Source organism: Hyaena hyaena, unplaced genomic scaffold (assembly GCF_003009895.1).
Source record: "Hyaena hyaena isolate Hyena2069 unplaced genomic scaffold, ASM300989v1 scaffold_673, whole genome shotgun sequence".
NCBI lineage: Eukaryota > Metazoa > Chordata > Mammalia > Carnivora > Hyaenidae > Hyaena > Hyaena hyaena.
The window spans coordinates 303572-324319 of NW_024081308.1; the positions used below are offsets into that span (position 1 = coordinate 303572).

Here is a 20748-nt window from a genome sequence, read left to right on the forward strand (position 1 = left end):
GTTTTAATTAAAAAGAAAAGAGTCCTCTAAAACAAGCACCCGTCTGATAACCTTACTGACTGAACATAGTCTCGGGTCAGCCAAACCAACCTCACGTCATAAAGCAGAAGTGAGGGACCTTGTGTCTTAGATGCCTTCTCTGTACTATGCCCAACATTCTCTAGGAGGCATTTCTGTAGCCAAATAGCCAAAGCTCAACACCTTCAGTGCTACTGGCAAAAAGCTCCAAGCCATGGACATTAAACAAACTGATGAGCAAGGACTTGTCATTTCTTTTTCTTTTAATCAACTGCCTGGCATTAGTGAAATGCCTGTCTGGTTTACCTAGGTTTGTTTTTCTATGGTTAACACAGTGTCTGTCTTGGTGACAATTACCGGGCCGGTGTAGTACCCAGCTGAATTGGCTCCTGGTAGTGTCCCTGGCGTGAACACATACTCCCTTGGGGCTCTCACTTGTGATCATGCTGAGAGCTCTCTAATGGCAACATACACGACGGGTGAAGGGGGTGCAGTGGGCACTCGGCCAGAGCCCTGTTCTGGCTCCTCAGAAGCACTGTGTATCCTTTTCTTTCAGAACATTTCCCCAAATTGAAATGTTTGCTCCTGCTCTTTGAGGTTTATACATCCTCCCTCCCTCTTGAATAGTATCAGGACAAACAATTCAGCAGGGCTTAAATGAAAGTATATCAGATGTTGACTAAATAGATCTGGGGCTTCTTTCTAGAGGGGAAAAAAAAAAGACACGTTTCTGCCTTAAATGGTACTCAGTACATTTAGGTAGGCAGAGCATACACACGGAGAGAAAAGTGGAGATGAGTATATACGAATGTTAAAAAGTCATCAAGATGGACTCTAAGATCAGTACACTTGACACACATTATGTGTTTTAGACCTTGACTTTTAAAAAGGGAATAAGTGGGGCGCCTGGGTGGCTCATTCAGTTAAGCATCCGACTCCGGCTCAGGTCAGGATCTTGTAGTTCCTGAGTCTGAGCCCCGTGCCGGGCTCTATGCTGACAGCTCGGAGCCTGGAGCCTGCTTCAGATTCTGTGTATCTGTCTCTTTCTGCCCCTCCCCTGCTCACGCTCTGTCTCTCTCAAAAAATGAATGAACATTTATAAAAGGGGGCGGATTAAGTCACAGTATAAAGAAGTAGCCTATACTAATAAAATCATACACATTAAATACACGGAGAATGGAATCATAATGTTATTGTAGTTGGCTCCTTGCAAGAGGTAGAGTTGAATCTGGGGCTTCAAAGAGAAAAAAGTGGGAGTTACACAAAGGTCTGAGAAGCCCAAAACCACATGGGGATTTGAAAGAAGTGGAGGGTTCGTTCGCCATCGAAAAGAGTGAAGAGATTGGACAGATTGCAAAGGGCTTGGAGGCTGGAATGAAAATGTGGACTTTACTCTGAGGAAAGGAGCAGGAATGTGAGTCATCAGAAACTATATTGTCCTGGTGACATGAGATGGAGCCTAGAGCAGTAGACAGTAAAAACAGAGGAAGAAGTGTTCCTCAGACTTTGACGTGCACAAAAGGGGTCACTGAGTCGCCGGGGATGCTGTGGGTCAGAATGACCTAGGGATGTGGCTCAGCTGTAAATCTCGATTTCCAAGGTCGGCAGGTGCTGGCACCGCCTCTTCTGCCAGTCTGAGGACCACCTTCTAAGCAGCATGGGTCTTCACCTGCTGCACATCAGAACCACCTGGTACTTTGTCACCGTAGAGGTCATATTTTTTTCCTGCAACAGTATTTGTATGTCTTGTACATTAGCATCATGTAAATTTCGCTAACACTGAGAAAACTTACTGACCTTTGACAGAATTCCGACTTGCCACATTTTGCACAAACAAAACAATTTTTAATACATCTTAATTAAATATAGTGGGTGCTTTTTCTCAGATCTCATTGTTTAAAGGTATTTAAACAGAACAGTTTTCATCTTTTCATGCTCCCTTGTCGCGCTTCATGATCAGCTCCATGGTCACAAGAACTCTGTGACTTTTGAGTTACAGTGGGGTAGCAGACAACAGCTGAGAAGGACAATGAGTTGCTGTTTCGTACCAGTACCAAGCAGAAAGGGGGCTCCAAATGGACAGCGTGAAAGTGTTTCTGCAAGCATGAATATCCTGAACTGTAGCAGGAAATAATGGGGAGGGGGGGAGTAAATTGCTTTTTTGCTACTTTTTATAGCATGCATATCACAGTGGTGACTTTTTATCATTATAGTTTGGTACTGTCTTGCAACTATATCTAGTGAGTGAATGGTCCCCAAGGTCGATTCTTAAATCTGGTTAATTTTTCCACCTAAGAGGCAGTGGCATATTTAAGAAGATAATTTTACTAACCTTTTAAAATGTAGTCATCTGAAATTCTGTGCCCCATTTAGAAGACCCTTTTAAAACTCAGCTTCCTATAGCTATTAGCTTAGGAGCTCCAATTTGAAGTACTTCTACCAACATTCTGGAAAATACACTGATTGAACCAAAGATGAAGGCAAAAGCCTGGCAGAAATCTACTAGTGTAGATTCTTCTTTCATTCCTCTATGCCTTAGAGGGTCTTTCAAAGAACTGAGGGATGCATTCACATTCAAGGGGGGAATTTTCACATTTTATTTTCATTGTACAAATTTGAAATGCATGAATTCAGAAAACCATTCAGCGTCAGTAACAGTGCAGAAGGTACTCTTGGAAATGTTCGCCGATGACTCTCGGGTCTCACTTAGAACATTAAGTACCAGAGCCGGGTGGAACCTTGAATATCCGTCCTGGAAATTAGGGATGGGAAAGAACTCGACATCTTTTTGCCTTTGTCATTGGCACCTCAGAACGACGTATTTTTAATAGCGTTCGGTAAGGTACTCCCACCGCTTCCTTTGGAAGGCAGTCTTTAATCACATCTATCGAGATCTTTTGATGTATTTTTTTAACCACATTTCATTGTTTCTACTTATACTAGTTATTACCATCTGAATTAATTCACCCACCTACCTCCACCCCCTTGCATCCTGTTTGAAATTGGTTGCTTCCTAAACTCTAACTATACCCAAAGGCTCCAGAGTTAGGTTAATTTTCTAGCCCCTTCATCCGAGATGATTGGTTTTTGTATCACATGTTCAGTATTAAATGTCTCCTGCCGAGAGGACAGACCATCTCTGAATCAAATTATTGTAGCCCACGTGGTGTGGGCGCAGCACTCATCTCCCCACCGGACCCAGCCAACTGGGCTACAGACCAGAGCCTCCTTCCCAGGAGCAGAAACCTGTCTCACTCCATCAGTCTTTCCGCTCCTTTCCCAGTAGATGGTCGGGAACTCGGTGTGTACTTCCTAGATGTTCTCCACCGCACCAAATTCAAGGCCAGCAAAAACGGAGCCAAACTGCAGTGTGGCTCTCAAACCAGGCCTCAAGCAAGCCAGGCCCCTCCCTGGGGCTCCCGTGTTTCCCCAGCTCCCAGGCAGGCCCTCCTGCCCCACCTGCATAAGTGTCTACGCCCCGTCCGACCTCCTCCCGCTCAGGGACCAGCTCTGCCCACCGCCAGTTCACCCATCTTCTGAGAGGCACACAGCAACACCTACCAGAGCTTGCGGTGCCTGCTCCAGAGAGGCCGCAGGCAGATCGGGGTCCCTTTGGCTTCTCAGCAGGCTTGTCACCTGGCCATAGTTCTGCGGATGACGCTTGACTGCTGCTGTGGCAGGCAGTGCAGTCACACACCCACCCAGCGCCACCACTGTTGCCATCCAGGCGTGGGGCTGGCCCTGTCCTCCAGCTGAAATGACCTAATTCCTGACGCTGTCCTCCCATCACTTCCTGTCTCTGAATGGACATTCCTAACAGGAGCAGATCCACTCCAGCCCCTTCCTATGCTCTGTGTGTGGCTTACCTGCCACCAGGGGCACCCTGTTGCAGGTCTAAGCTAGGCCTTGGCTGAGGAGCAGCTGGGTGCAGGAATGAAGAGCCCCCAACATGTCACCCCAGCACCAGGCCACCCTCTCGGGCCACTGGGGGCTCTCTGTATCTCTCCAGGCAGAAGAAGATAACAAGGGGCAAGGGAATTAAGAAGGCCTCCCTCTTGCCCAGGCTGGAAGTCTCTTATGGGCCTGCCATACAGGTGGGTGCGGGGAGATGGGCAGGTGACAGCATCCTGCACTGTGCAAAATGCCTACAAGCTTTAGAGCACTAGGGGAAGGCCCAGTAATGGAACCCAAACCTTCCAGGCTTGGGCAGGCAAGGACGTCAACCGTGTCCCCTAGTCCAGGGCCCTTTCACTCTCCCCAGGGCTGGAGCCTCACCCACGGCCAGGAGACCAGGGGCCACTCAGTCCCCTCCTTCTCCTGTATGTCCTCCCTCCCCCTGAAGCCCCTGCTCCCCCTCTCTGTCCAGAGCCAGTCCTTGCTCATCAGGTAACCAGTCCCCAGGTCATCCCATTGTCTTGAAAATCCCCACAGTGTCCATGGTGGGCCGGGCCTCTCAGCCACCTGCTCACTTACGTCTCCCAGCTACGGGAGGAGGAACAAAGCAGACATCCATCCACTGAACAAAGATTCAGGGGCCAGGCCTGCGCTACGCGCTGGGGACACCTGGGCCACCAAGACAAAGACCTGCCCTAGGGGTCTCACGTTTTGGAGGAAGAAATAGATAATAAACATAAACAATAAATGTGACTCATGTTGGGCCGTGGCAAGTGCCACACAGAAGAATAAAGCAAAGTTGGCGAGGAGATGGACAAGGTGCAAGATGGACAGGGCACTTCTCTGGAGAGACAGCAAGTGCCCACGGGGCCCCTTGAGTCCATGTCTTCTTTCATGTGCACCTACAATGTCATTTCCTTTCTCTCCTCCTTTTTTTTCATTTCCTTCTCCCTTCCTCTGTGAGTCCCTCCCAGTGAACACACCAGATTAAACCTGCTGATACGCACACGCTCGCACATAATTTGGCTCTTATTAGGAACTCATTACACCAGAGGAACATCTCTGACCTCCCACGCTGTGTTTACATTGCTACATGGGCTTCTGCTGCTAGCTTGGCTTTGAAGGACACCCCGTGCCCCTTCCTAGTTTCTGAGTAGACCCTCACCCCCGACTCTAGGGCGGTGGGCAAAAAGGAAGAGGGAAGGCAGAGGTAAAAAAAAGAAAGAAAAGAAAGAAAGGAAGAAAAAGAAAGAAAGAAAGAAAGAAAGAAAGAAAGAAAGAAAGAAAGAAAGAAAGAAAGAAGGAAAGAAGGAAAGAAGGAAAGAAAGAAGGAAAGAAAGAAGGAAAGAAAGAAAGAAAGAAAGAAAGAAAGAAAGAAAGAAAGAAAGAAAGAAAGAAAGAAAGAAAGAAAGAAAGAAAGAAAGAAAGAAAAAGAAAGAAAGCAAGCTAGCTCAGCGTCAGGCCCTCAATCGGGAAAGTTCTGCTGTCTAGGAGGACACGTATTCAGGGAAGGAAGGGGGAACATGGCCCAGCTTCTCTGCCTGTCCCTGCCCTCCTAGGCCTGTGTGACTATCCCATTCCCTTAGCCCTCAGCCCAGGAGAAAGCCATCTGACAACACTTCTGAGCACACGCTGGCTTTCTTTTCAGCTTCCTGGAAAGAATCGACAGCGTCAGTCTGGTGGACTACACACCCACAGACCAGGTATGTGAAGCGGGAGCCCGCGGCCACCTGGGTGAACTTCGTGAGACTAAAAGAATTGCCAAGTATCACTCACTGATTATTTTAATGGGCATTAAGGAGAGGAGAATCCATAAGACAGCTACTTCTTGCAAACCGTTTCCACTGTCCCTGCGCATGCACGTAGTGTATCTACCAGACCCTGTGCTGTGCCTCCCAACCTAGCTCTCTAAAACCTACTAGATTTCTAAACTGCCGGCATCAAAGTAATTTCCCCTGCGGAATAGGAATGCACCACTCCCGTGCCTCTGGGAGCCTCAGCAGAAAAGTAAACACGTGCTTCCCCAGCAAACTCTGCCCATTCTGCTTTGGGCCCTGACCTGGCTTACATATCACACGCGCACTCTCCAGGGTGCCCCAGAGCGTCGTGTCTGGGTCGAGCTGGATAAACGTGTCCCACTGCACGTTCATAAGTCACAGAGAGGGACCGCCTGTGCCCCTTGAAACCTTTGGCGCTCAGGCACATGCAGAGACTTGGAGAACCCTGAATTGCTCAGTTTAGGAGCCTCCCAGCAGCCTCGAGAGCTAGTGAACGCCAGGAAGTTAGGGGGCTCCGTTCAGACAGCCTCTCCAACACCCCCCCCCCACAGTGTCTGTGTCCCCTGGAGGGCCTTGGCGGTGGGCCCTCTCCTGGCGGCTCTCTCCTCTCTGCCACACCTGAAGGCCTGAGCTCCTCTCTGCCCCCAAAATCCATCTCTCTGTGAGACTGACCCCAAGAGCTCAAAACCATCCAAGCCTTTGGTTTCTCACCCAGAAGGTCTGCCCCCGGAGCAGGCGGCTCTGCAGGTAGGTGCAGCAGCAGAGCACGGCGGGGTCTCTTAACAGTTGCAGGAGAGGCACAGAGGTATCTGCAGAAGTGATCAATTAAAAAAAAAAGAAAAAAAGAAAAACCCTACTAAAGGAAATTAAAGCACAGCTATTAAGTCTCTAAGACCAAACCAATATATTCATTGTGACTTTCTGCTGGGGGGAGGGGCAGGGGGAGGTGGTGAGACAGAGCATTTGTCTGTTTAATTATCATTGTTTCTCTTATGATTGGAAGAGATGGTCATCTGAAAAACTCCGATATTATGGTTGCATTCAGGGCTTTCCTCCTGAAGGAGAACAGTGATGCCACTTGGTTTGTCTTCTTGTTCTCAGGACCTTCTCAGATGCAGAGTTCTGACATCAGGGATTTTTGAGACCCGATTCCAAGTGGACAAAGTAAACTTTCAGTAAGTTGTTGACAGCAGGCCTGCTGTGGAGGCGAGGGCAGGATGCACCCCCCCCCCCCACCCCGGCTGGCATCCTGATGGGGTTGGGGAGCTCGGCCTTCCTCTCCTGGGCTCTGGGACTTCAGACTTCCCAAATGTGCCTCGCTGCCCTTTTGGATAAGTCTATACAGACTCTGTGGCCCTAAAGGTCATGCAGTAAGTTTAGAGCCAGAAGGAACGTGGGAGCCACAGCCACCTGAGAAGGTGAGAAAGATCCAGAGACACTTGGGGAGGTACAGAGCAGCCGCTCAGGCAGGGGGATGCCCGGCACAGGCTGCCCTGAGAAGAGGGGCCGAAGCCGACCTGGTGACCACAGGGTGAGGGCTGCGACCTTGAGAAATAACTGGGTGTGGAGTCCCAGGTCAGGCAGAACCTTAGAGCCTGCGGAGCAGTCTGCGGGCGCCACCAGGGGGCAGTGCTGCAGGCCGGGAGCCTCCGCAAAGGAAAGCAGCACCAAGGTGTCACGCCCCCAGTCATCCTGTCCTGTCCTTCTTCCACAGCATGTTTGATGTCGGCGGCCAGAGGGACGAGAGAAGAAAATGGATCCAGTGCTTTAACGGTGATTTCTGTGCTTTGAATCAGCTCAGATTATCCGATATCAAATGCCTTAAATGTGAACCTCATAATGAATTTAAACATCCCGAGGCATCTGGGTGGCTCAGTCAGTTAAGCATCTGACTTTGGCTCAGGTCATGATCCCACAGTTCGTGAGTTTAAGCCCCGTATCAGGCTCTGTGCTGACAGCTCAGATCCTGGAGCCTGCTCGAATTCTGCGTCTCCCTCTCTCTCTCTCTCTCTCTCTCTGCCCCTCCCCGCTTGTGCTCTCTCTCTCTCTCTCAAAAATAAACATTAAAAAAATTTTTTAATAAAAAAAAGAATTTAAGCATCCCAAATTTACATTTATCATTTGCTCATACAGGTACATTACTGAAACAACCACACACACAGTGCTTCTTTCAGTCATTCTTAGAATCACGGGGTGAACATGAGTAGCAGCTGGACATGTACTTGATCATAACCACACAGTGGCTCTCTATCTAACTAAGGGGCTTCCCTTTTTCTCTCTTCTCCCACAAAGACGTCACGGCTATCATTTATGTCGCGGCCTGCAGCAGCTACAACATGGTGATTCGGGAGGATAACAACACCAACAGGCTCAGAGAGTCCCTGGACCTTTTCGAAAGCATCTGGAACAACAGGTTATAAAAATAAGAAATTCAGTTGTGCCTCTGGATTGCAAATTTTCTTTCATTAAAAATACCACCCAGCTCGCTTTCATTTTTATTCTCCAGATATATTCATTCTTTTCTTACTGATAAATCCAAAACTGTTAGCAGGATCTATTTGGGTCCATCTCATGTATAGACCCACTTAAAATGGGCAGTAGTCCTCAGTGAAGCTCTGATAGTGCTCTGTTAAGAAAATTTAAGGGGCATCTGCGTGACTCAGTCAGTTAAGCAACTGACTTTTGATTTCGGCTCAGGTCATGATCTCAGGATTGTGAGATTGAGCCCCACATCGGGCTCCGTGCTGAGCATGGAGCCTACTTAAGATTCTTTCTCCCTCCCTCTCTCGCTGTCCCTCTCCCCATCTCTAAAAGAAGGAAGGAAGGAAGGAAGGAAGGAAGGAAGGAAGGAAGGAAGGAAGGAAGGAAGGAAGGAAGGAAGGAAGGAAGAAAACTTAAATATCTGTTTTGAAAGCTCAAGATTATATCGAGAGTCCAAAACTGGTTTTGCTTGGTTTTTAAAATTTAGAAAGTACCATCCACAAATAACTAGATGATCTCTATAAGATCCCTTACAGGTCAAAGGCACAGCATAATCATGTTTGAAACTGCTACTATTGCAAAGGGATGATTATTTTAGAAAGGAACACCCACCAAACGCACACACACAACACACACACACACACACACACATACATACATACATATATATATATAAATCAAAGTGTCTTCTGAACTATTTAAGAAGAAATATCACCAAAGAAGATAGGAAACATAAGCTGACCTTGCAAAACATTTGGGTATCAGAAAAGTATTTCTCTATCAAGGGTTTAATACCTGTTCTCAGTAACACAGTATTAAGACAGCCAATGAGAAAGAAAAAGGAAATACTGAGTATACGAAGGACTACTTTGGAGTCATTAAAAACTTATATATGCCTAGGTGGCTCAGTTGGTTAAGTGTCTGACTTCAGCTCACACCATGATCTCACCACTCATGAATTCAAGCCCCACGTCAGGCTCTGTGCTGACAGCTCAGAGCCTGAAGCCTGCTTCTGATTCTGTGTCTCCCTCTCTCTCTCTCTCTCTGTCCCTCACACTCACACTCTGTTTCTTTCTCTCAAAAATAAATAAACCTTAAAATGTTTTTAAATTTATATATAAATATATATAAGTTATATATTTATACATATTATGTAAATATAAACATATATAAGGTATATATTTATGCATATTATATACTTATACATATTGTGTAATTATATATAATTTATATATTTAAATTTAAATATATATGTAAACACACACACAATCACATGAGAAAATGACCACAGTATTGTTCAATGAAAAACCAGATTAAAAAACACCATGATCTTATTTTATAAATGTCTGAGAACAGGAAAAAACCTGGAAGTAAAAACATAACAGTTCTAATATTTGCCTTTGTGTGTAATTACATTTGATTTTTTTCATGTATTTTTCTATAATTAAAAATTCATTTTTACCAGCATCATATATTTCATAACAAGGAATAGTAAAACGAGTTCCACTTTGAGGAAGAATGGATTGTGTTTCTAATTCATAGTAAGATTCCTGGACACTAATCATCAGCTTGATTCCTTTGAAATAACAGAATTTACAAAGGCCTTGCTGATGTGCATACTGAGTTCATCTTAAGCCGGTTCTCAGTGTCTGTTTAGGAGAACAGAGAGAGAAACTTTCCAACCTTCTCTGTCACTAAGCCCCTCCCCTAACTCATGACTGATGTCCAGGCAATATCCTGCTCCACCTCTGAAGAAACTCAGCCTGTTCTGACTCAAGCTACAAATTACATTCTGTGCGATTAGCTAATGACTCATGTATTTTATTGTTGTTATTATCGCTCTAACTTCTAGTGTTCTGACCCTTCCTTAGTAAAACTGCAGGTGTATTTATTCCATAAATAGACCTTAGCTTTGGTACCACTAAATTTATATTCCCAGTAAAGATGAATTAGAAAATACTGAACTGCTAAATTAACTATCTCTATTTATTGTAAGATTGACTTATTGTAAGCATGTCTCGCTTGCAGATGAAGTGGGCGTCCACAAGATTGGTACATCATATCATTCTAGATCCTTTACATTTCAGGAAGACGGAAATGCTCTTCTTTTCACTGAGTACCTCCTCTGTTAGAGGTATACTTCCACATACTAGCGGATGTGAAGTTTGTATGTTTATTTCTCTTTTCAGGTGGTTACGGACCATTTCTATCATCTTGTTCTTGAACAAACAGGATATGCTGGCAGAAAAAGTCTTGGCAGGGAAGTCAAAAATCGAAGATTATTTCCCAGAGTACGCAAATTATACTGTTCCCGAAGATGGTAAGATTTCAAAACCAGTTCTGATTCAGGAAGAGAATCGGTTATTTTTTCAATAGCCCTGTAACTGTAGTTCAAACAGTTGTGATGAAACTTCAGGAAATTCAGTTAATGTGCATCCACTCTCTGGACTGCTGCCCCCACCTTCAAGTGCTAGAGTATTAAAATGTCCTATTTAGGATTCCATTGGTAAAAATGTCAGGGTTTGACTTTCCATTCAAACTGCACAGTAGGAGACAGGGCACTTTTGGGTGTACGTCGCTTAAATTCTCTCTCTCTCAGGGTCTTGGTTGGGTCTGCCCTGAACTGTGTCAGCCCTTCACGTCGACCTTGACTCTCACTGTAAACCCTACGTGGGAGTTTGTTATTTGCATGTTTTCCTGTGGAAAGTGAGCTGAGAGAGGTAGTCAGTTGTTCAAGGTCACTCAGGTGGAGCCTGCCAGGACAGGCAGCCTCTGAACCTTCATGCCCAAGCCCACGCTTTCAGCCAACACCTGTCTTGTCCCCAGCAATGACTTTGACTATCAAGGGTGACCTGGCCAATCAGGGGCAGGGTTCAGGGGCGGAGGGCTCTCAGTGCTAAAGCCTGGAAGGCCTGGCCCAGAGCACACCTGTTTCCAATTGCGGCTCCTCAGTTCTCAGCACACGCTGGGCCGCCTTGTACAGGAGTTTATTTGCAGTGAAATGATACCACTTCTAAAAATTTGAACCCCCAGCTAGATAAAGCAGAATGAAAGGGACTCTCCTAGAAACTCAGGTAAGAAATGAAGAAAACTCGTCATCCTTGTGCTAACATTGGCCAGTCTGGCGGCAAGCCCCTGGCCTAAGAGAAGTCAGCAGAGCCTGCGGTGCCTCTCATCCCTGGAGTACGGCCTTTAGCGAGCCAGGCCCTTAGCCCCGCACTCTGGACACAAAGCGTCCCCTGTGACGTGCTTGTCCTTCTTTCCCTCCTTTCTGTCTTGGTCCTGGCCCTCCTTCCCCACTTCTCAGCTCTGGATCGGGTCAAGGTAGCATCCTGCCCAGGCTCCCTTATTCTGCTCACTCAGGTTTCCAGAACATTCTTTGAATTTCTGCCAAAATCTTTCTGAAACACAACCACAACTTTACTTATGATCCCTACCAACACAGACTTAATCTCACCACATGCTGAGGCCAAACGTGGCCTGGCCAGAAAATATTACAAGCTAGGCTCCCCACCACAACCCTCCGTGGATCCTGTGCTCTCTCCCCCCCAACCCTTGGTGGATCCTGTGCTCCTCCCACACACACCCTCAGGGGATCTTGTGCTTTTCTCTCGGCCTGCTCCTCCCTCCCCTCTGCACTGAGCCCACTCAGGCATCTGCCCTGGGCCAAGCAGATCAGGGCAGACTCAGCACCTGTAGAATTCCCCATCACCTGTTCAGCACGAGTAATCATATAATCCTAGTAGTTGCAAGAGAGAAGGAAAACAGCGGTGAGACCATGCAGGGAAGCCCAGATTTTAGGAACTTGGAATCGCATGGGAGAAGAATCAGGTTACTACAGTCAATTTCATATAAGGGCTCCAAGCGCCTGAGTCCGTGGTAGGAACAGTGAAGGGCAGGCCTCCCCAGGTACTAGGCTAAGAGAATGCAGACCACATGAGCACAACTACTGCTAAAACCACAGCCCCTGGAATCTTCTCTCTCCAGGGAGCTCTGAAGGCGTTGGCCGCTGTAGGGTTGGTTAGCGTTCAGTGACATGCTTTCATTTTATCTCAGTGGGAGTCATCCCTCATCACCAGAAACAAAACCAAAACTTTTATCACCTACTAAATGAGAGAAATGAAATTACATTTTAGCTTTTTACCTTGCTCTGCGTGTCTTTTAGTGCTGGGCGTGTACGGCAGCCCTACTTTGTAATTCCTCTATTTCCCATAGAGTTGTAGCTTTGTTTCTCATCACTTCAACAAAATTCCACTTGTAATTTTTACAGCAACACCAGATGCAGGAGAAGATCCCAAGGTTACACGAGCCAAGTTCTTTATCCGAGACCTGTTTTTGGTAAGCAGTTTTCTTCTTCGTTCTCCTACCACCTTAGAGTTATATTGTTCTTTAAAATTTGCATATCACTTACCCTTTCATGATCTGATTTAATCTCCCCCCAAACTATGAGAGATGAGGAAAGGCATTATTACTTCATCTCACCACTGAGCGTACTGAGGTTCAGAGAAGTTGGGCTTCTCACCTCAGGTCACACAGCGCCCAAGCAAAAACAAGGAGCACAGCACAAAGCCCCAGAGAATGCACTGAGGCCAGCCAGACTGTGGTCACTTGTGTTTTCCTAAAAGGAAAGAGACCTTTAGCAGAGTCTGAAATAGCAGTACCCATACTGGGTGTCCCTCCCCCTCCATTCACTCACCACCAAGAGGCTAATTTAGACAAATTCAGATCTCACTCTTTTTTTTTTAACTTTTTATTTTGAGATGATTTCAAATTTACATCAAAAGTGAAAGCATTATGCAGTTAACTCCCAGACACTCTTCACCCAACACATACATATTCCCTTGAATAACCTGCCCTGTGTAGCGCCTGTGAGTTTTTACTAGCTTGACATGGCAGCCGAGGACGTTTTCCCAGTAGTGACCAAACAGCACTGGACACGTGGAGTGTGTGCTTCTGGAGAGGTGAGAATCAGCCCGGTCTGCAGAAGGGATGTTCCCACAGTCCGTCTCACATCTCTATGGGGATCAGGTGCCTTACTGACTCCCCAGGCGAACCTCTTTGTCTTCTTCCCACCGCGGCCCCCCATTGGTTGCCCGCTGAAATCCTACACTGAGTGAGAAAGTAACAAAGATAAGAAATCAAGTCCCCAGGGTGAGTTCTGAGGAGCAGTGCTTCCCAGGAGGTGGGCAGGTGGCACGGGGAAAGGGCCCTGCGGTGAGTAAATCTGGGAAATAAATAAAGCGAGACAGATTTCTCCATTGCCAGACTTTCCAGAACCTTTGCGATGCTGGTGTGCCTTGTAAATCTCTTCACTGAGGCAAATCGGTTTGCAGTTTATCACAGGCTCCCTTTTTGAGGAGCATCTTGCAAGACCATAAGATATAAAGACACATACAAAGCTCTCCTAATGAGGGGCACCTGGGTGGCTCAGTCGGTTGGGCATCCGACTTCGGCTCAGGTCATGATCTTGCAGTTTGTGGGTTCGAACCCCACGTCGGGCTCTGTTAGCTGTGCTGACAGCTCGGAGCCTGCTTCAGATTCTGTGTCTCCCTCTCTCTTTGCCCGCTCATGCTCTGTCTCTGTCTCAAAATTTTTTTTAAAAAGCTGTCCCCGCGTCGGGCTCTGTGCTGACTGCCGGCTCGGAGCCTGGAGCCTGTTTCAGTCTGTCACTCCCTCTCTCTCTGACCCTCCCTTGCTCACGCTGTCTCTCTCTCTCTCCTAGAAATAAATAAAACATTAAAAATTAAAAAAAAAAAAAAAAAGCTGTCCTAATGAGAACTAAAAGTTAACTAAGTGTGCTTATGAGGCATTTAAAGATTAGAAACAGAGCTCCTCCCCCCCAAATGAATGGCCGTGTCACCACCACTTGATGTTGGAAAGAAACCTTTTATTCTCTAACAGTGGGCAAAATCTGGCTTGTACGCAGTTTGCAAGTCAGGGAAATAAAAGCCGGGGGGTTATTGACTTAGGGGTTTTTTATGGTGAAATTTGCCTGGGCCAGTGAGTGGGAGGAGGTTTTGAGTTGGAAGTCCTAACCCCAGACTTAGACGACAGCAGGGGCAGGTTACAGAAACGGTTATTTAACCGCATCGAATCTGGACAGGAGCAGACTCAGGAGAAACAATAACTTTGGGGATAGAGGGCCCCAAGACGGGGTGGGGAATTAAGGCCATACATGGAGATGGAGAGGTCTGTGGGGGGACCTGGCCTTGAGGAAATAAGGGTGAGCTTGGAGAGAAGGGCAAGGGCATAATGAGAAGGACCCCTCTGTAAGAAACGGCCACATGCTGTCTGAGCATTCTCCTTAAATGTCATCACCTGAGAAGGGTAGTGACCACCAGGTTTGTCCCAGTCAGGGTCACTTCCTCCCATGACGGGGAGAAACTCAAATCGTCCCCAGAGCAGGAGAAACTCAGAACGTAGGGGGCCAGGAGCCAGGAGCTCGGAGGGCCAGGTGGTCAGCCCCCCGTGTTCCCCTAGTCACCACCATCAAGCGGTCCTGTCCCTCACACTGGCAACCCCTGCAAGCCCACACCCAGAGCTGGGCCAGAGAGTCCTCCAGGGCAAGCGTCACCGAGCCTTTTAAAGCAGAAGGTGGCAAGCATGAGGTCACCACCCTGTGCCCTGATGCCTTAGGCATCTGTTAGAAGCCTGTATGCTTTAATCAGGCTTCTCTTCCTGGTATTGTATGAGCTCCCCTCTGATTTCTTTAACCTTGAACATCATCTCCTGAGAGAGGACCTCAGAGATGGGCAGTAGCCAGGGGACCCAGTCGAGCACGGTCTGGAAATGCCTAGTTTTCCTTGACAGGCTTATTGCTGTCATTTAAAATGGAAATCAGTGTGTTTGGAGACAAGCAAACTGCCACAACCTTTGTAATGACTCTGCCTGACATTTTTGTTGCCCCAGGCAGGGACAGACTGCTCAGTCATTACAGAAAAAAGCCCGTTTCTCATCTGCCCACTCCGTGTGTGTGGCGGCTCTTCCACCCCATGCTTTAGGGCTACAAAGATACTACCCTACACCTTCCAGTGTCCTTAAGTTGTTTAAAAATTGTAATTGCTCAAGAGAAGCCTAACTATTGCTAAAAATAAGTCTGTGCTTCCAGGAGGAGTTTCATAACCTGATGAACAGCTTTACTCCAGCCCAGCAGGGGTCTCATCTTGATTCCCAAGATGCTTTGCATGAAAGGGCGTGGATGGGGGACGAGGAGGCTGACCAGGGATCCCTGTGGGCGCCTATGGGAAGAAAGCTCCATGTGATCCCTGCATTCACCCACTGGGGAGGCCATAACACAGCACCACCGACTGGGGGCTTATACATTATTTTCTCACTGTTCTGGAGGCTAGAAGTTGAGATCAAGATGTCCACATGGTTGGTTTCTCCTGAGGCCTCTCTCCTTGACTTGTAGATGTTCACCTTCTCATTGTGTCTTCTCATTGTGTTGCCACATGGCCTTTCCTGTGTGTGTGTGTGTGTGTGTGTGTGTGTGTCCCAATCTCCTCTCTTCCTATGAGGACACCGGCCTTACTGGGTTTGGGTCCACCCATGTGACCACATTTTAACTTTAATTACCTCTTTTTTTTTTGTAATATTCATTTTTGAGAGAGAGAGAGAGCGAGCAAGTGGGAGAGGGGCAGAAAGAGGGAGATAACAGAATCTGAAGCAGGCCCCAGGCTCTCAGGTGTCACCATAGAGCCCGATGCAGGGCTCGAACCCACGAACCGCGAGATCATGGCCTGAGCCAAAGTCAGACGCTTAACCGACTGAGCCACCCAGGTGCCCCTTAATTACCTCTTTAAAAAGAGATCCTGGGGTGCCTGGGTGGCTCAGTCGGTTAAGCGTCTGACTTTCGCTTAGGTCATGATCTCGCGGTTCGTGGGTTCGAGCCCCGCGTCGGGCCCTGTGCTGACTGCCAGCTCAGAGCCTGGAGCCTGTTTCAGTCTGTGATGCCCTCTCTCTCTGACCCTCCCCTGCTCACGCTGTGTCTCTCTCTCTCTCCTAGAAATAAATAAAACATTTAAAATAAATAAATAAATTAATTAATTAATTAATTAATTAAAAAAAAGAGATCCTGTCTCCCAATACAGTTACACTCAGAGGTGCTGCGGGTTAGGGCTTCACCACAGGAATTGGTGGGGGAGGACACCAGCCCATGGCAGCCTCTCTCCACACTGCCCCACTTAGGTTCCCAGTGCACATGTGCATATCCCTCCAAGATGTGCTCCTGAATCCTCATCAGTCATGCTTTTCCTCCTCTGGGAGAAAGCCCATGGAGCCCCCCACTGCTAACCCAGGGACACCCCAGGAAATGCTCAAGTTGTATGTGGAGAAGGGCGCAGCAGGACTGATGTGCCATCCACACGGAACCACTAGTCATATGTGGATATTTAAACGTAAACTAATTAAAGTTAAATAAAACTAAAAATCCAGTCTCTGTTGCATCAGCTAGTGATAGTGGCTCCCATACGAGCAGGGGAAATATAGAATATTTCCATTAGTGCAGAAAGTTCCATTGGACAGAGCTGGTTTGGGACTGACACTCAATTCTAGAAAATTCTACCCTGATTTCTCTGAGAGACTGTCGTTTAAATATATATCCTGTCTCGACTGAACACTAAGCGTCTGTGGCCGGAGACAAGTGTGACATTCTTTGAGTTTCCAGCAGGCTGTTCAGTATTTAAACAGTCACAACCCCAGCTCCTCTTGTCTTTGATCAAAGTATTGGCTGAATTCTTCTCCAAGAATTAATGGAGTGGCAGCAGTGTTCTCATGTACCCCTGGGCGTGGTGGCCAGGACCCCACAGCATAGATGGCCTTTTTTTTTTCCAGAGGATCAGCACAGCGACAGGGGACGGCAAACATTACTGTTACCCACACTTCACCTGTGCCGTGGACACCGAGAACATTCGCAGGGTGTTCAATGACTGCCGCGACATCATCCAGAGGATGCACCTCAAACAGTACGAACTCTTGTGAGGCAGCCCTGGGGCAGGTGGGCATGCCTTCTGGCACCTTCTCTCCGCCTGCCTCTCCTCCCTTGGCCACCCTACCAGGTGGAGCATTTATTCCAGGATTATCTGTCAGCCCCAAGCCATGGTAGAAAGTAGGGAGTTCCCGGCTTCATCTGGCTGCCGCCCTGTCCTGTTCTGTGTTGGCTCCTGTGTGACCACCAAGCCTCTGGCTACCTCTGTTCCCCCTCAGGTTTGGTTTGTAGCTTTTGTCTTCACTGGACACAACCTTCCACGGCCTCCCCACCCCCACCAACTTGTGTCACTGCAGAACACTCTCACTTGGGTGACACTGCAGTGAAACCCCTCTGGGTGAGGCTCCCTTTTAGACATCCATTCAGTGATGGGGGAGAAATGGCACTTTTTTCCTGAATTATCCAGAATGATCACAGTGGCAGGGGTACAATGCGGTGAGCCACATGCTTTGTGATCCCAGCTTTATGAAGCTGCAGGTGGGCAAGTGGCCGCCTCTTCTGAGCTTCACTGGCCCAAGGGCGAAGCTAGACCTCAAGTCACAGGGTGGAGAGAAACCCCTTTTCAGTCAGATTTGAGTTGCTGCCAACCTCAGGCATTAGGTTAGACCTACTCTGTGCAGAAAACCTAGCACATTCACCACTGCAAAGTGTGTCCTGTCTACACACGATTCTCTACAGTTTGATATGCTTGGACAAGAGTCTCCCCTCATATATTCTTGTTGTTGTTTTATTGCTGGTTTATTATAACTGTACAGACCACAAAATGTACTATTATTTTATATAATTACTTAAACACCCTTGTAGATTTTTGTGCCTTGATGATGCTCTATGTGTAAAAGAAATGTGTTTTTATCGTGCCGAACAGCTAAATGTCAACATTACCTGCTGCTTGCTCTACAAAAGAAAGTGGTATGTGTAGAATTTAGGATATTCTTCAGGTTAGTGCTTTTAAAAATATCCTTGATTAAATATATATATACACACATATATGTATAAATTACCCACATTAATCATTCACATCTTACAAATAATATTGTACCAACGTCACAAGTTTTTCAGGAATCAAGGATTTTTTTTCTCCAGACAATATGTCTTTTGATTATTTTCCTATTTGAAGACTTTCTACAAGTTCCCTGAGTGGAAATAGTTCAACCATTCCCTCTAAAGTTTTCGAACCACTTCCTTGGGCCACAGCTCACAGCTTCCTGGGTAAACAAAGAGCAGGAAGATGACAAAGGGGTGTCAATGTTTGTGTCTAGCCTAAGAGAGTCCAAGGATGGCATCTCCGTTTGCCTGCTCTTGAGAAGAAACAGTACACAACCTTTAGGTGGAATACAAAGTCAAAATACATGGCTATTTCTCATACTTGAAAGGTTTGTAAACATGGCCTCCAAAGTTACAGTACAATAGCTAGAAGGCAAAAATCACTGTAGCGGTGATGCTTCATATTCTATCCACAGCCACAGCTTTGAGGGTAGTCATCTTGGGCATGAGAAAATCCGCAAAGATGTCCAAATATTTCAACGATACAAATCCAGAGGGAACAGCCTTGCTGACATGACTTCATTTCCTTTAGTCTTTAGTATTTTAAAGTTTACTCCATAAGTAAGCATTTTGTAATCGTTTATAAATGCATCTAGACTTAAATACTACTTTTCCATGAAAGAAAGGGTAACCTTGTCGACCATTAGTAGAAGAAGCACATCATTTATGTCAGCATCCCTAAATTCCTGTACCTCTCTTCCCTGTTTCGTAAAACCCTGATCTGAAATGAGATGCATGAAGTGGAAACTATTGTGTTTCCATTGCACTTTCCATGTAAAATGTGAACTGAAGAGCCACACCCCCCATAGGCACAAAAAGCAAAGCTGCATATTGTTATATACATGATCTCTCGACAGTAACTCAACTCCCTCTTCAAACACATAGCCAAACTTAGAGAGAAGAACACATTTAACCTGGCTTAAAATGATTAAAACATATTTATTTTTAAGTACCAAAAGCCACTTCCTGCTCTTTGTCAAGTTTCTTTTGATCTGACATGGGCAGGCATTAAATTCAGATTTAACAGCATGGCCTGCTGGAGAGAAAATTACAGTCCGCTAAAAATCTGATTCCATTATGAGCAACGAAGTACAAAAGTCTGTGAAAACAATACATTCCTGCTTGTGGCATCTGTAGTTTCATTTTAAGTGTACAGCTTTATAATACACAGGAGTCTGAGGCCCACATCGTAGGGCGACAGAAGCAAGCCCAGTATTTGTGCGCACAGAATCCCAGGTGCCGGCTCCATCTCGGGGAAGGAAGGACAACGTAGTGCATGCGAGTGAGACTTTAACAGCCTTTACATATTGTACAGACACAATCTTTGGTTATACATATATTTGATAAAATGAGAAAACAGACTTGTTGTAGAGTACGTGTTCTGTTTTTATAGCATGAGAACAGTACAATCAACTATTTATCCTGCAGGAATTCGCATCCGTGATTTACAGTTTCTGTGATGGGTATAAAGACCGCCTACTTGGACCCCTTCTCGCGTGAGCACTACCCAGAGTTCCGTTCCCTTGGCTTTGTTATTTGTTAAGAAGTGCGAAAACATCTTCTGCTCTTTACGTTGTCTTCAGTTTTCTGAGCAGGTTCCAACCAAAGAGAAAAGGCGAGGCTAGGAGCTTAAAGTGGACTAACACGAGGAACCCAGCTGTGACACAGTACGTGGCCAGGACGGTGTTCTCGCAGGGGAGGAAGCACTTGACGAGGGCGTACTCTGTGGGGGTCAAACTGCCCTGGGAAGTGAGAATATTAAAGCCGTGGTGAGAGCCCTGCTACAGCACCAACACACCAGTCTTAGACACGACAGAGGAGAGGCAGCCTCCTTGACCTCCAGGCGAGGCCAGGAAGTGGCTCTCCTCCCCTGAGACCAAGGGGCACAGCCTCCACTAGCCACACACCCACCACAGGCACCAGTCGGAGACACGGAGTGGAGGCTCCCAGTGTGCAGACCAGAGCTGGCCTCTCCACTGAAACTAGCCCCCGGCAGAGCGGGTTCCCCTAAGTGCAGTGGACATTCATAATGAAGATGTAAGAGGCACGGAGATTAACATCAGCGGTCATTGAGAAACGAGGGGCACAAGCCCATTTCTCATGGTGCTTGATGCTAACATAAGCAACCTATTACCCAGAAACGCATGCACCGGAAATGCATCTCAATGGGTTTTTCTGTAGACATCTTTGCTACACAGAGTGGCACTGGGAAACAGTTTCATTTACTTTGAATTTGAAAACATTCCCCATCTCTTCATGAGGTAAAAGTACCTGACATAAAAGCATTATGACCTGGGTAAAATAAACACCAGATGGCCACTAACTGAGAGATCTTGAATCAGTCAACTTACAAGAGCCGTGGCCTTTTTCTGGCATGTCTGGAACATAAGACATGGCTAATGAAGACATGATCCTGTTTCCTTAGAAAATTAAAAACACAGAGCCTCAGATCTGAGATCAGTGCTGTCTCTGGAGACGAGACACTTTGTAAGATGCTCCCCCCACCCCCAACCCCTCCAGGAGCAACGCCGAGTTTATTTGTCCCCA

General features: G+C 46.7%; 2 protein-coding genes across 8 annotated transcripts in view; one reads left to right on the forward strand and one right to left on the reverse strand.

Annotated features, from left to right (window-relative positions):
- GNAL (G protein subunit alpha L) overlaps positions 1–19112 on the forward strand; it is a 153294-nt gene extending 134182 nt beyond the window's left edge. For both annotated transcript variants that reach the window (XM_039217224.1, XM_039217225.1), the window contains exons 6-12: positions 5561–5615; positions 6792–6865; positions 7405–7463; positions 7983–8103; positions 10361–10491; positions 12442–12509; positions 17004–19112. In XM_039217224.1, the coding sequence (XP_039073155.1) occupies positions 5561–5615; positions 6792–6865; positions 7405–7463; positions 7983–8103; positions 10361–10491; positions 12442–12509; positions 17004–17150 (655 nt within the window). In that variant the 3' untranslated portion in view covers positions 17151–19112. The remainder of the gene's footprint in view (positions 1–5560; positions 5616–6791; positions 6866–7404; positions 7464–7982; positions 8104–10360; positions 10492–12441; positions 12510–17003) is intronic.
- Positions 19113–19120: 8 nt separating this feature from the next.
- MPPE1 (metallophosphoesterase 1) overlaps positions 19121–20748 on the reverse strand; it is a 53092-nt gene continuing 51464 nt past the window's right edge. For all 6 annotated transcript variants that reach the window (XM_039217229.1, XM_039217227.1, XM_039217232.1 and 3 more), the window contains one exon: positions 19121–19943. In XM_039217229.1, coding sequence (XP_039073160.1) covers positions 19770–19943 — 174 coding nt within the window. In that variant the 3' untranslated portion in view covers positions 19121–19769. The remainder of the gene's footprint in view (positions 19944–20748) is intronic.